This window comes from Cherax quadricarinatus, chromosome 1 (genome assembly GCF_038502225.1).
Source record: "Cherax quadricarinatus isolate ZL_2023a chromosome 1, ASM3850222v1, whole genome shotgun sequence".
In the NCBI taxonomy this organism is placed as follows: domain Eukaryota; kingdom Metazoa; phylum Arthropoda; class Malacostraca; order Decapoda; family Parastacidae; genus Cherax; species Cherax quadricarinatus.
Genome location: NC_091292.1, coordinates 94,924,715 through 94,938,879, shown reverse-complemented (window position 1 = coordinate 94,938,879; position 14,165 = coordinate 94,924,715). Strand labels below are relative to the sequence as shown.

The 14,165-nt window shown below is 40.8% G+C and overlaps 2 protein-coding genes across 5 annotated transcripts in view; one reads left to right on the top strand and one right to left on the bottom strand.

Moving 5' to 3' along the window:
* The first annotated feature begins 159 nt into the window (after positions 1 to 159).
* The window catches only part of LOC128689855 (uncharacterized), a 483,205-nt gene continuing 469,199 nt past the window's right edge, over positions 160 to 14,165 (top strand). For 2 of the 4 annotated variants that reach the window (XM_070084552.1, XM_070084518.1), the window contains exon 1: positions 160 to 492. The gene's annotated coding sequence lies outside the window, so the exon portion shown is untranslated. Of the gene's footprint in view, positions 493 to 11,847; positions 12,918 to 14,165 lie in introns of those variants that run through there. The other 2 variants (XM_070084526.1, XM_070084540.1) reach the window with 2 other exon arrangements.
* Positions 4,096 to 13,801, bottom strand: LOC128690231 (uncharacterized). Its single transcript, XM_053778805.2, has 4 exons — positions 13,533 to 13,801; positions 7,395 to 7,475; positions 5,950 to 6,131; positions 4,096 to 5,310 (listed from the first exon to the last, which is right to left on the bottom strand). The coding sequence occupies exons 1-4, from the start codon at positions 13,597 to 13,599 to the stop codon at positions 5,107 to 5,109; spliced, it is 534 nt and encodes a 177-aa protein (XP_053634780.1). The 5' UTR covers positions 13,600 to 13,801; the 3' UTR covers positions 4,096 to 5,106.

The following is a 14,165-nucleotide window of genomic DNA, read 5'->3' as shown; positions in this document are numbered from 1 at the left end:
AGTGGCCGCATAACCTGTGACAACAAATATATCTGTCTTAGAGCGGAGAATGTGACAAATGCGCTGGTTCCATCATCACTGTCATACATGGAGGTAAGTGCATGATGTCCTCACTGTGTGGTAATAACCAAATGAAATGGAAGAGTTGGTCAGTGAGTGTTGACAAGTCAGTAGCCTGTCAGGGGTCTTCACGGGAGGACATGCTTGCTTCCTCGTGTTTATATTTTTCGTGTTTGTAAGCAATTTTTTTTCCTGTTTACGTTTTCAAGATATTTCAGTGTTTGTAAAGGAATAATAAGCCTGTTTTTGTGTCTTAGTCTCAAACAATGAAGTTATTTGACACTTCAGGAAGTGATTCACATGTTGATGCTTCACATTTTTCAATACGAGTGTAATTGTTGTCAGGTCATTTTTTCCTGCAAGAATTCATTGAAAGTGCCACTGGTGAGCCACTAACTCGGCCTGACCCTACTCTGCCTAGTCGAATTTAAGGTAAGAAGCTCTGTGACCCAATCGGGTTTAAGGCATGCTTTTGAATATTGTATTCAGGTTTCTCATTACGGGTATAATGTGCTGGAGAATTTTAGAACAAAAACAAGCCTACACTAGTTGTATTTAAAACATTGTATTATATGAATGGAGGGGAGGGGAGGGGAGGTCTTCCTTCAAGAGTGGTGCCCTGATACAGGTGACAGGCACTTGATCCAAGAAATTGGAGTTTCCCAGCCCTTCAGATTAAAACTGATAACAGGCGTTGTCACCCTTACGGGTATAGTGCTTTCCTATAGTAATGATATTGATGTTGATGGACATCTTGATTCTTACTGAGTATGTAGATTGCAGCTTTAATTATCCTCGTGTAGTAAACAGTTCGCAAACATAACATACTACAAGTTTTCGAAAAAAAAGTTTTTTTCTTAGTGAACTTAATGAGATTTTTAGGCTCTGTTAGTACACTCTTTGATACTACAGAACATGTTAATAAAATCTTATTTTATTTCATCAAAATTAAGTTAGCAACGCACCCTTGTTGCAGTTTACATAATGTGTTACAGCTTACGCCTAACCTGTCTGCCTTCAGGGAAGATGCCTTGACCCTAATGAAGGACTCTTGAAGTTACCTCTCTTTCCTTGGATCGAATTGCCTGTCATTTCCCAGACTCTGTCATTTTAACTGTTTCCCTGTTTGCCTACGACTAGGCTCTTTTCACTTTCGTCGTGCATGTATAATCATAAAGGTGCCTATAGGGACCTCGGGGAACGTTAAAGAATCTTTTGACAGTGACAGTTTAATGGGATTTTTATTTGATTCTTATTATTTTTATATTGGCGAGATTATATGTATTTGTGTTTTACATTTAGCAGTTTTTATTATTTGTTAATTTTAGCCTTTATGTTCTTGTATGTATTTTATTTATATTATTAACTGAGAAGAGTGCTGAATTATCCGTCTGGTCAGAGAGATCAAACTTCTCTTCATATCTCAAAACTGCTACCTACATACCCCAGGAGCTGTATGACTCCTACGGGTTTAGCACTTCCTTTTGAATATAGCAACATCTTAAACCTATCAAACAGACCATCAGTTTAATATGTTAATTTGGCGATGTTCAACCTAATTTTCGAAAATTTAACAGAACAAAAATATAAAATTCTTATTTGCCAGTAATTTCTGAATAAACCATATCAGCTACTTCTGCCTAAAAACACACATATGGTGGCAGTAAAAAGGGAAAATGCAGTCATTATTTATATTCCTGCCAACAACTGTGGCCATCTTCAGCAAAGTATTAAGGCAGATAACACGACTCAGCAAGCACTCCGAGAGCTGAGAGGTATTGAAGAGATCAGGTATCTGCTGGCCTTGTCATCTGTTGAATTTTGTGCTTATTCATGATGAATTATTATTAGTATTATTACATTCATAGTGTTAGCAGTTCAGTAAACCAACAATTTTTTATTATTTTTTATTATCACACTGGCCGATTCCCACCAAGGCAGGGTGGCCCGAAAAAGAAAAACTTTCACCATCATTCACTCCATCACTGTCTTGCCAGAAGGGTGCTTTACACTACAGTTTTTAAACCAACATTTACACCCCTCCTTCAGAGTGCAGGCACTGTACTTCCCATCTCCAGGACTCAAGTCCGGCCTGACGGTTTCCCTGAACCCCTTAATAAATGTTACTTTGCTCACACTCCAACAGCACGTCAAGTATTAAAAACCATATGTCTCCATTCACTCCTATCAAACACGCTCACGCATGCCTGCTGGAAGTCCAAGCCCCTCGCACACAAAACCTCCTTTAACCCCTCCCTCCAACCTTTCCTAGGCCGACCCCTACCCCGCCTTCCTTCCACTACAGACTGATACACTCTTGAAGTCACTCTGTTTCGCTCCATTCTCTCTACATGTCCGAACCACCTCAACAACCCTTCCTCAGCCCTCTGGACAACAGTTTTGGTAATCCCGCACCTCCTCCTAACTTCCAAATTACGAATTCTCTGCATTATATTCACACCACACATTGCCCTCAGACATGACATCTCCACTGCCTCCAGCCTTCTCCTCGCTGCAACATTCATCACCCATGCTTCACACCCATATAAGAGCGTTGGTAAAACTATACTCTCATACATTCCCCTCTTTGCCTCCAAGGACAAAGTTCTTTGTCTCCACAGACTCCTAAGTGCACCACTCACCCTTTTCCCCTCGTCAATTCTATGATTCACCTCATCTTTCATAGACCCATCCGCTGACACGTCCACTCCCAAATATCTGAATACATTCACCTCCTCCATACTCTCTCCCTCCAATCTGATATCCAATCTTTCATCACCTAATCTTTTTGTTATCCTCATAACCTTACTCTTTCCTGTATTTACCTTTAATTTTCTTCTTTTGCACACCCTACCAAATTCATCCACCAATCTCTGCAACTTCTCTTCAGAATCTCCCAAGAGCACAGTGTCATCAGCAAAGAGCAACTGTGACAACTCCCACTTTGTGTGATTCTTTATCTTTTAACTCCACGCCTCTTGCCAAGACCCTCGCATAATTGATGGCAGATCAATGGCAGCATATTTATTATCTAATGGTTTTAATTATAACCATAATTTTTAAGAGGGGGAGGGGTGAACCGGTAAGCCAGCGGAAGGCCTCGGTCAGATGACCAAAACTTCAGGTGCGGGTCATCATATGACTAACACCCTCGTTAAGAAATACTTGTTCTGTTTCCTGACAAACTTTACCTAGCCTAACCTGGCAGCATATTTCATTCAGCAGAGCGCCAGTCAAAACGGAAAGCACACACACTTTACAGGAAAAATCTCTTATTTCCTAATAAATTTTCGCACGACTATCAACTTTCCTGCAATATTCCAGTTATGATTCTAGAAGCGCTTAGCTGCTAAGTCGTTCAAGGATAGCGGCGGCAGAGGAACTATAAATTCGTTAAGCATACAGAACCATGAGAACGGGAAGTAATTTGGTTTGATCAGAGGAAAGGGGAGGGTATCACTTATTCCTTGAATCAAAAGGCAGTCACTAGTATCAAAATCACCCATCTACCATCCGTTCACGGGAGGTAGATGCCTTGATGCCAGTGAAGGGCTCTTGATAAAGTAATTTTATTTATCCTCCGTGTCCTTGAATCAAACCTGATTAACTGCCACTTCCCGGGCACTATATAACCGCTATGGTTTTAGCGCTTTTGATTAAAATGAAAATAATTGTACATATAACTTGTTTTATATCAAGGAGATGCTTCCCAGATATTATCATGGAAATGATAAGCTTGTGAAGTACTCTTGATCCGAGGCATCTTTTCCTGTCTGCAAGCTCTCTATGACTTAAGCGTTTAACTCTTCTCTAGGAATATACTAATCAGCAAGCTGACGAACTGCTGTCCTGTATATATCACAGATCTCTTGCATTCATTTTCTCTAGTGATTATATTTTTTTACATGTAGGTCGTATGTATGACAGTTTAATAATATAGTCAAGACAGTCATACTCTGCGACAGTTACCGACTGTTTACAGTCATGCACACGGGGTATATCAAGAAAACTCCTTTTTATTAAACTACCAATAATACAATTATTTGTTTTTATTATACTAGTGAGATATACAATGTTACAACCTATTTATCACAAACATTTTCAAGTATAAGAAAAATGTAAAGCCTACTCAACAACACTCGTTGATCCGTAACTAACTTGAACATTGTATAAATCACAATTTGCTACTTGTTGGCCACAGAACTTATTGTGACTTGATAATTGTCCAGCGCTCAACCCTGAAGGGATTTAACTCTCTCTTACACAGTAATACCAATAATATCTTTTTTATGAAACTGTTGTAAGAATTGTGTCAGTGAATCTTAGGAAAATACAAAAAAAAAAAGACTGAAAAATCCGTAGGGGGGGGGGGGATAAAATTTCCTACAAAAAAATCCACGGAAAGAATCCAACATAAAAAATATCGTAACCGAAACTAAACAGTTTTAGCTGGATTTAATCTTTGTTGGATTTTTTCTTGGACTTACAAAAATGGTTATAACTATGACCATAATTTTTAAAGGGGGGGGGGAAAGGACCGGTAAGCCAGCGGAAGCCCTCGGGCAGATGACCAAAAGCTCCAACGGCGAGTCATTATCTGCCTAAGACCCGTGTCAGGAAACACTTGTCCTGTTTCCTGACGAACCTTACCTAACCTAACCTTTTCTTGAATTTTCTCTCCGTTTACCAGTTGAAATTATGTATTTGGTTTACAGACATGGTGGTATTATTTTGCTTCGGAAGAAATGTTAAAATTTGTGGTCCCGTGGATATTTAGTTGACTCTCTCGGTGAAGCCTTTTGTCAGGAGAGGGAGAAGCCGTCCGCTGGTTTGCCCCTCCACTCTTAAGATAAATAAATATCATGATATAAAACTTTGTTGAGAGAGTCAAGACAAAAGGTGTTACCACTTTTTCAGTTATCCAACACAGCATGGTTACTGTAAGAGTAAGTTGATAATTGAAAGGATGATATTAAGAAAGCATCAACTCTAGGAGAGTTAATTGACACTTTGTCATCACTAGGAGAGTTGATTGATATCTTATCCCTAGGAGAGTTGAGTGGCCAGCCAGTCAAGTGCCTCGTACACTCCCGAGGAGTTGACGGCGCAGGTGGGCTGCACGAACCAGGGTCGAGTAAGGTTACGGAGGTTGAGCGAGTGAGTAATAGCGTCGACAGTAGCGGCGTGGGGCAGGTCCTGCTTGTTAGCCAGCACCAGCAGCGGACACTCACACACCTCCTCATTCTTGAGCTGCAAGAAAGAGAGAGGCTAAAGTTAGCAGCTTGTTCTCACAGTGACACTGTTTATTACTGAACTGAGGTCTGAGGAATATGATCTATCAAATATGTTGACTTTATGGTTCCTTAATTCTGATTGCGGTGTTGAATACGAACAAAACTATGAGGTAATCCATTAAGAGGCTACGAATGAATAACAATAATGATAACAGTATATAAGTTGACTGTTTATTATCAACATTAAAAAGATAATCCACAGAACATTAAAATATATCTTCACCTCGAAGCACGAACTTGGCTCACTCTAATAAAATAATATTGAACTTAATAGTTATTGTTCATCCGAATTTTAGGCAGGAAGACTTTTCAGTTTACTTTATGAAGAACTAGCTCCCGGACCTGTCTTACCAAGGACTCTTAACTCCTAATCTTGTCTTACCAAAGACAGCTCCTAGACTTGTCTTATTAAAAACATTTGCTCCTAGACTTGTCTTACCAAAGACACGAACTCCTGATCTTGTCTTACCAACGACTCTAGCTTCTAGACTTATCGAAGACATGATCTTATGTTTTCTTATCAAGGTCACTAGCTCCCAGACATTAGCTTTTAGACATGTCTTACTAAAGACACTAGTTCTTAGATTTGACTTACAATAATGTCTAGCTCCTCGCGTGACTCCGCCAGTCGCTGGGGATCGTTACTGTCAACGACGTAGATAATGGCTGAGGTGTTCTGGAAGTAGTGCCTCCACAGTGGCCTCAGTCTCTCTTGGCCTCCCACGTCCCACACAGTGAAGCTGATGTTCTTGTAATCAACCGTCTCTACGTTAAAACCTGCAAGAAGTTATCGTGAGAAATGTTGAGGTTATCTGGATGTAGAAGCTATAACTTGGGGGGGGGGGATAGCCCCTAAAGGCCACTCCCAGACCATGGTGCACTCTGACCTTTATGAGTTTAGCGATATTCATGGAAATAATAATGAAAGGTTGGTTAGGGTTAGAGCCAATGGACAGCACAAGGATAATTAAAGACTGCATTTTATCTATACTATTGGGTTATCCCAGGTTAAATCTACCTAATTAAAATTGTATGAATAAAACATTTATATTCCCCTAGAGCCATTGTACGAATTTATAATGTTGTTTGTAAAAATAATTTGTATATTTTCCTAACGAAAATGTCCTGCAATTTGAGATTTTAGCTTAGCCGGGACCTTAATCCTTAAAACCTTTAAATAATAAGAAAGATACTATTTGTATTATTAAGCTGGAGGGTTAGTAACCCAGGATAACCTGATAGTCACTATGGCTTAATTCATTAAGGTCCTTGAATCCTTTTTCCCGCAGCAGCCGGTTAACACCCTGGTACCTACTTACTATGAGGTGAACAGTGGCAGCAGGTGTTTAGTAAGCTTATTTATGAACAGGTACACGTAAGTGCAATTGCAAAAATTTAGGTGACTACAATTATCATATTATTATTATTAATTATTATTATTATTATTACTATTATTATTATTATTATTATTATTATTATTATTATTATTATTATTATTATTATTATTATTATACGTAATAACACGTGTAGATTACCTAGGATAACCCCAAAAAAAAGTCAGACGAAATGTGAAGCTCCTGCTTCACACACGGAGGGCCCAGGTTCGATTCCCGATTCCCGGCGGGTGGAAACATTTCGACACGTTTCCTTATTTCATCTTAATTCCACTTGTGCTGGGATAGAACCCAGATCCATCAAATGAGAGCCGCGGGTGCTACCACCGTGGCCTGGTGGCTGAAGCTCCCGCTTCACACAGGGAGGTCCCGGGTTCGATTCCCGGCGGGTGGAAACATTTCGACACGTTTCTTTACACCTGTTGTCCTGTTCACCTAGCAGCAAATAGGTACCTGGGTGTTAGTCGACTGGTGTGGGTCGCACCCTGGGGAACAAGATTGAGGACCCCAATGGAAATAAGGTAGACAGTCCTCGATGACGCACTGACTTTCTTGGGTTATCCTGGGTGGCACAATTCATTAAATGTTTAGAGTTGTGCATGTGTCTTTTATCAGCATATTCAGGAACTGCTTGAAAAATACTTACCAATAGTTGGAATGGTTGAGACGACTTCACCAAGTTTCAGCTTGTAGAGTATAGTAGTCTTCCCTGCACCGTCCAGTCCAACTATCCATAGAAAATGGAATCAATACTTGATCGTTCTCTTTCATCCTTAACAACAAACTATGCTAAGATAACTAAATGTTATAAGTAAACTACATTCATGCATATATTTCGCTTTAAAACAGTTTCCGTCCATTTCATTTTATGCGTTCCATGATGAGTGGGATGAATTTCCTATATCAGTGGTGAAATACATTCATTACAAGAATTTCATTGCCTCACTAGAGTGCAAGCTGCCGCAAGATAATGAAGATAGGCCACGAAATTAAATATTTATGTTTATAAACTTATCAGATTAAACAGGAGTTAGGTTTGAAGCCTGTCGACTGCATGACGATCATTAAAGCTGCACTTTACCAGCATCGGTCAGTGAATAAGACAATGTGCGCTAGTTCGATCGCTAGCGCACTCGCTCAGACACTGATGTCCCGAGTTAGTAAGTAAGTAAGTAAGTAAGTTTATTCAGGTATACACAAATACAGTTACATAGAATTATCATACATAGCAGCATATGTGTAGAGAACCTAGGATAACCCGAAAAAGTCAGACAGAGTGACTTATTTCCATTGGGGTCCTTTTACCTTATTATTATAGTATAAAGGTTATAATATTTTCTTATTATTCTACAATGAAGATAACATCTTATTATCATACTAAAAAGACTATCTGCTACACCAAGGTCATTAAGACTATCTACAATACGAGGGTCATTACAAGGAATAAGGTAAAATTTACACGTATGTTAGCTAAAAAATAGAAAATCATTCCCTTCCCTTTCTGTAGCTACATTCATCAGACACCTTTTGGCACTCTTCTTGAACTGGTTCATGCTATGACTGGCTTTGACATGTGCGGGTAGTCTGTTCCATTCCTTTATTGCTGTACAATAAAAGGTGTTTGAAGCCTGGCCACTGACTGTGGGTACTACAAAGTTGTGCTCTCTCCCCCTAGTACTATGATTGCTTTGGTTCCCAACCTTGACAAAATTGACAGCAAGATATTCTGGACATTGTTTGTGAGCAATTTTATAAACATGATTTAGCTTCAGTTGTTTTACTCTGTCTTCAACATTCAGCATATCCAACTGCTGTAATTCTTCCTGGCCTACATGTTCTCTTGGTCCCAGCCCCAGGATGAATCTTACGATTTTGTTCTGGGTGATTTGCAGTCTATCTTTCAGTTTTTTTGTCAAGGCAGAGTACCAAGAAGAGCAAGCGTAATCCATATGGCATTGTATAAGGGCTAGACATAGGGTCCTGCGAGCCTCAGTAGGTAGACACTGTGCTTGTCTATACAGGAACTTCAGTTTGGCATTCGCTTTCTTTACTACACTGTTCCCTATCAATTCTCCTGACATGCATGGGTCAAAGGGGATTCCCAAATATTTTACTGATGAAACCAAAGTGATGGGCTCCCCATTACATTGAACATTAAAATTATTTACCCTTCTCAGTTTATGTTTCGTGCCAAAGAGAATGGCTTCAGTTTTCCCTAGGTGTAATGATAGTTTGTTGTCTACTAACCATTTGCTGCAGGACTCCAGTTCCAGTGTTAAAACATTAGCAATATCTTGTGGGTCTTTACCTGACACTAACAGAGCACTGTCATCTGCATACAGTAGGAGTTTGCACTTGACACTGATAGGCATATCATTGACATAACATAAGAATAATAAGGGACCCAGAATACTACCTTGGGGAACTCCACATGTTATCGGCAGGGGTTCTGATTCTGTTTTGTTGATTTTGACTATTTGTCTCCTGTTGCTAAGGTAGGACTTAAACCAGTCTACAGAACCTATACCAATAGCTTGAAGTTTATTACATAATATATTGTGGTTGACAGTATCGAAGGCCTTTTGCAGGTCTAAGGTTACCATGCCTATGAGGTTCCCCTTTGACATTTCAGTTCTCAGGTAATCCATCAGATTAATAAGGGAGGTGTCGGTTGAGTAGGATCTTCTAAAGCCCGATTGATAGCTATGGAGAATGTTGTTGTCATTAAGGTACTTAACTACTTGAGAATACACCGCCCTCTCTAGAATTTTAGATATTATACTGAGTATACTAACAGGCCTATAGTTGCTTACATCAGACCTACTATTTTTCTTGAAGATAGGAGTGACTCTGGCCTCCTTGAACCCCTCCGGTACTGTATTAGTGGTGATTGATAGATTTATTATGTGAGCAATAGGGATTGACAGTTCAGAAGCACCATCTTTTAGGAACTTAGACGGGATGTTATCAGGGCCTGTGCTCTTAGTTGGGTTTAACCTGCTTAGTTCTTTTTGAATAAAGTCATGAGATACACTTACTAGTTGACAACTGTTTGGGGTTACCCCTTTATTGGTATAGTATGTTCGGAGTTCGGATCCCCGATACGGCTGAAAAACATTACAGACGTTTTTCCATAAGACACATACTGTCAATCTTCACCCATCAGTATAAAATGGGTACCTAGGTGTTAGTCGACTGGCGTGGGTCGCATCCTGGGACAAAACTGACCTAATTTGCCTGACATGCTCAGCATAACAAGCGGCTTTGTAGTACAGTATGTCATTGATGTCTGCTAGATTAGATTTTGTTCGGATTTTTAACCCCGGAGAGTTAGCCACCCAGGACAACCCAAGAAAGTCAGTGCATCATCGAGGACTTATTTCCATTGGGGTCCTCAATCTTGTCCCCCAGGATGCGACCCACAGCAGTCGACTAACACCTAGGTACCTATTTGCTGCTAGGTGAACAGGACAACAGGTGTAAGGAAACGTGTCGAAATGTCTCCACCTACCGGGAATCGAACCCGGGCCCTCCGTGTGTGAAGCGGGAGCTTTAGCTACCAGGCCACCGGGCCTGTATAGATTCGTATACCTTGTACATGTACTTGTAGAAATAGATATATTATTTATTTTTGTCCTTCCGAGACTATTTATATTTGTATGGATTGACAAGATCCCTGGTGACCGAAAGCTGGGTGGTTAAAGCTGTCGCTTCCCACACGGAGGGCCCGGGTTCGAATCTCGGCGGGGTGGAAACATTTCGACGCGTTTTCTTACACTTGTCCTGCTCACCTAGCAGCAAATAGGTACCTAGGTGTTAGTCGACTGGTGTGGGTCGCATCCTGAGGGACAAGATTAAGGACCCCAATGGAAATAAGTTAGACAGTCCTCGATGACGCACTGACTTTTTTGGGTTATCCAGGGTGGCTAGCCCTCCGGGATTAAAAATCCGAACGAAATCTTATCTTACCTCACTGTATCTTGTTGACATATACATCAGCAGTCAAGAATACTTTAATGCCTAAAATATGGATTAAATTAAACTGTGTATATTACACGCAAACCTTCTGGAGTATAATTAACCAACCAAATAACGTTTAATGTAGATTTGGTTGGTTAATGGAGTTTAAAGTCTATCCACTACACCAAGACCATTAAGGCTTCACGTAACCTTTTTTTCACCACTAGACAATATTTTAAGCCCTAAAATAGAAACTCAGTAAACTTTTCATATATAATCTGAGAGAAATACACCTCTCGGTGTATTTACCCAGTGAAGGTTCAACTTGAATTGACTTTTTTACTTCAGATTGTTGTATTTCATATTATCAGCATTACTTGCACTTGCACAAGCATATGTCTAACTTGTTACGGAAACAAACTTGGTCGAACAATGCATCATTTTTTTCAGTTTCTTTAATTGTGTTGGCTTCATGTATTTCTTCTACCTGGCCAGGAACGAGTTTCTACGTTGTCACTCGTCTGTTTACTGGCCTTAACCAGAGTGATGCACATACTGTTGTCATACGCTTATCCTTTGTTGTAGTAACGGGTATGTATAAATCGATTGTAAAGTTCGTAGTCACTGTGTTCGTCAGTCATGGCGTAGCCCAGTGTCACTCAGTCACGGTGTAGCTCAGTGTTGCCCCGTTACCGTGTAGTCCAGTGTTACCCCGTCACGTTGCAGCCTACAATGTCACCCAGTCAGTGTGTTGCCCAGTTGAGGTATTACCCAGTTATGGTGTCTAACAAATCATTGTTGCACTGTCACGATGTCAACCAGTCATGGTGTTCCTGGTGGCATCCACTTTGTCAGTTAGCGTTACCCAGGCGGACATCCAGGCGGACAACAACCAAATCTTTCAGTGGGCTGCAGAAAACAATATGAAGTTCAACGATGAGAAATTTCAATTACTCAGATATGGTAAACACGAGGAAATTAAATCTTCATCAGAGTACAAAACAAATTCTGGCCACAAAATAGAGCGAAACACCAACGTCAAAGACCTGGGAGTGATCATGTCGGAGGATCTCACCTTCAAGGACCATAACATTGTATCAATCGCATCTGCTAGAAAAATGACAGGATGGATAATGAGAACCTTCAAAACTAGGGATGCCAAGCCCATGATGACACTCTTCAGGTCACTTGTTCTATCTAGGCTGGAATATTGCTGCACACTAACAGCACCTTTCAAGGCAGGTGAAATTGCTGACCTAGAAAATGTACAGAGAACCTTCACGGCGCGCATAACGGAGATAAAACACCGCAATTACTGGGAGCGCTTGAGGTTCCTGAACCTGTATTCCCTGGAACGCAGGCGGGAGAGATACATGATTATATACACCTGGAAAATCCTAGAGGGACTAGTACCGAACTTGCACACGAAAATCACTCACTACGAAAGCAAAAGACTTGGCAGACGATGCAACATCCCCCCAATGAAAAGCAGGGGTGTCACTAGCACGTTAAGAGACCATACAATAAGTGTCAGGGGCCCGAGACTGTTCAACTGCCTCCCAGCATACATAAGGGGGATTACAAACAGACCCCTGGCAGTCTTCAAGCTGGCACTGGACAAGCACCTAAAGTCGGTTCCTGATCAGCCGGGCTGTGGCTCGTACGTTGGATTGCGTGCAGCCAGCAATAACAGCCTGGTTGATCAGGCTCTGATCCACCAAGAGGCCTGGTCACAGACCGGGCCGCGGGGGCGTTGACCCCCGGAACTCTCTCCAGGTAAACTCCAGGTAATACCCAGTCACAGTGTAACCCAGTCCCATGCATCCGACAGGGTATTTATTCCTATAAGCATGTACTAAAATTTAATCCCTATGTTTGGGACTAAAGTATTCCCGATGGTCACAGGAGTATTGCAGCCTTGATGACCAAATGAACAACTGATAAGCTTTCAAACAACAGACCCGCCACTGCGGGTGGGATATTCTAGCAAGACCATAAGATATCCCCGAAAATGAGTGTGGAAGACTGTTCTTTATACTGTCGGGGTTATTTGTTTGTTGATCGTCATATCCGAGGGCTAGGTTGTAATTCCAGTTATTAGTATGACCCATCGATTTTTAACCTGAGTGGCCCACCTTCGGGAACTTATGAACAGCGGCAAGACAAGAGGAAAAATATGCACACCACCTCCCAAGAAGAAAAAACAAAGGTAAATAGAACAGTGCATGTACTACTAAATTATTAACGTATTAGACTCCACATGCGTGTTTCAATATGTGTAGATTTTTAAGAACCAAACACAGTGTCTTGATGCCGGTGAAGTGTTCGAGGCCAAAGAATTGAAGCTACCCTTCCCTTCCTCGGATCAAACTTGATTGCCTCCCATTTCCCAGGCGCTGTATATATAACCCCTACGGACTTGTTACTTTCCAGCAGATATAAGAATGATAATGATCTTTGTTTAGAGGTATTACATTACTGAAAGTTGATGAAGATCAGTTACAACAGTGAAATTTGGTTATTAAAATATAATTTTGCTAAATATCAGTTGCATTCGTCTAGTATTAGTTCCTCGTATTACTGTCATTTGTAATAACTTACTGTAGTAAGAATTTTATCGTAGATATATAAAATTCAAACAGTAAGATACAGTTGGGGCCGTGAAAGATCTTAAGTTTGAGGAAGTACAAGTACACTAGTACAACAATACATTGTTTACTCCCGAGACGTGTAATAAGCTAAACAAGATTAATAGTGAAGTGTGAACTGCATCATTTACTCTTGATAATGAAGGTACACAATGATAGTGTAGTATATAGTTTACCCATGAGAATCCTGCAGGGTTTCTTGCTCTGGACGAGATATAGAATACGGCTTAAGATGAGACCCATGTTGACGTTGCTCCTGTATACCTGAAGTCTCTTCTCTACTGCGCTATGAACTTGCTCTCCTGGACCTTGGTCACAGCAGCTGCACTGCTGTGAATGTAGACTGTTTTACGCTTCTGAAGCGACTGTTGATGCTTGTAGTGACTCCGGTGCTTTATACAGGGTCTTCTGGCCACGTTAGCCGAGCCACGATGTCAGGTCCACGTTGCTTGTCAGCCGCGGCACAGCGGCGTGATCTTCCCAGTTTCCTAAAATGACGACAGCACTAACGATACTTCTCACTGATACCCTACTGCTTTATTTGTTCCCTTGATTTTCTCTCAAACAACTGCGGTGAATTGTACCCTTGTGTATGCTACATACGCAAGGGTACAGCCAACTAATTAAGACTATTGTGTATACCTACCTGAGGTACATTAGAATGTGTTGTTTGTACCGAACTGAGGGAGTCAAATGTGTTAAGTGAATGTGGTAGCGTAGCTGCTTCACGTTAAGGAGGCAGACATTAAGACCCGTGTCAGCTGATTTATACTTGACAGATTATAACAACTCATGTTTAAATATGCGCC

Coding starts and splice junctions, on each gene's coding strand:
- LOC128690231 (XM_053778805.2), bottom strand. CDS start 13,599: ATGGGTCTCATCTTAAGCCGTATTCTATATCTCGTCCAGAGCAAGAAA. Junction 7,476..13,532: donor ACCCTGCAGGATTCTCATGG/GTAAACTATATA, acceptor TTCTATGGATAG/TTGGACTGGACGGTGCAGGG. Junction 6,132..7,394: donor CTCAACCATTCCAACTATTG/GTAAGTATTTTT, acceptor AACTTCTTGCAG/GTTTTAACGTAGAGACGGTT.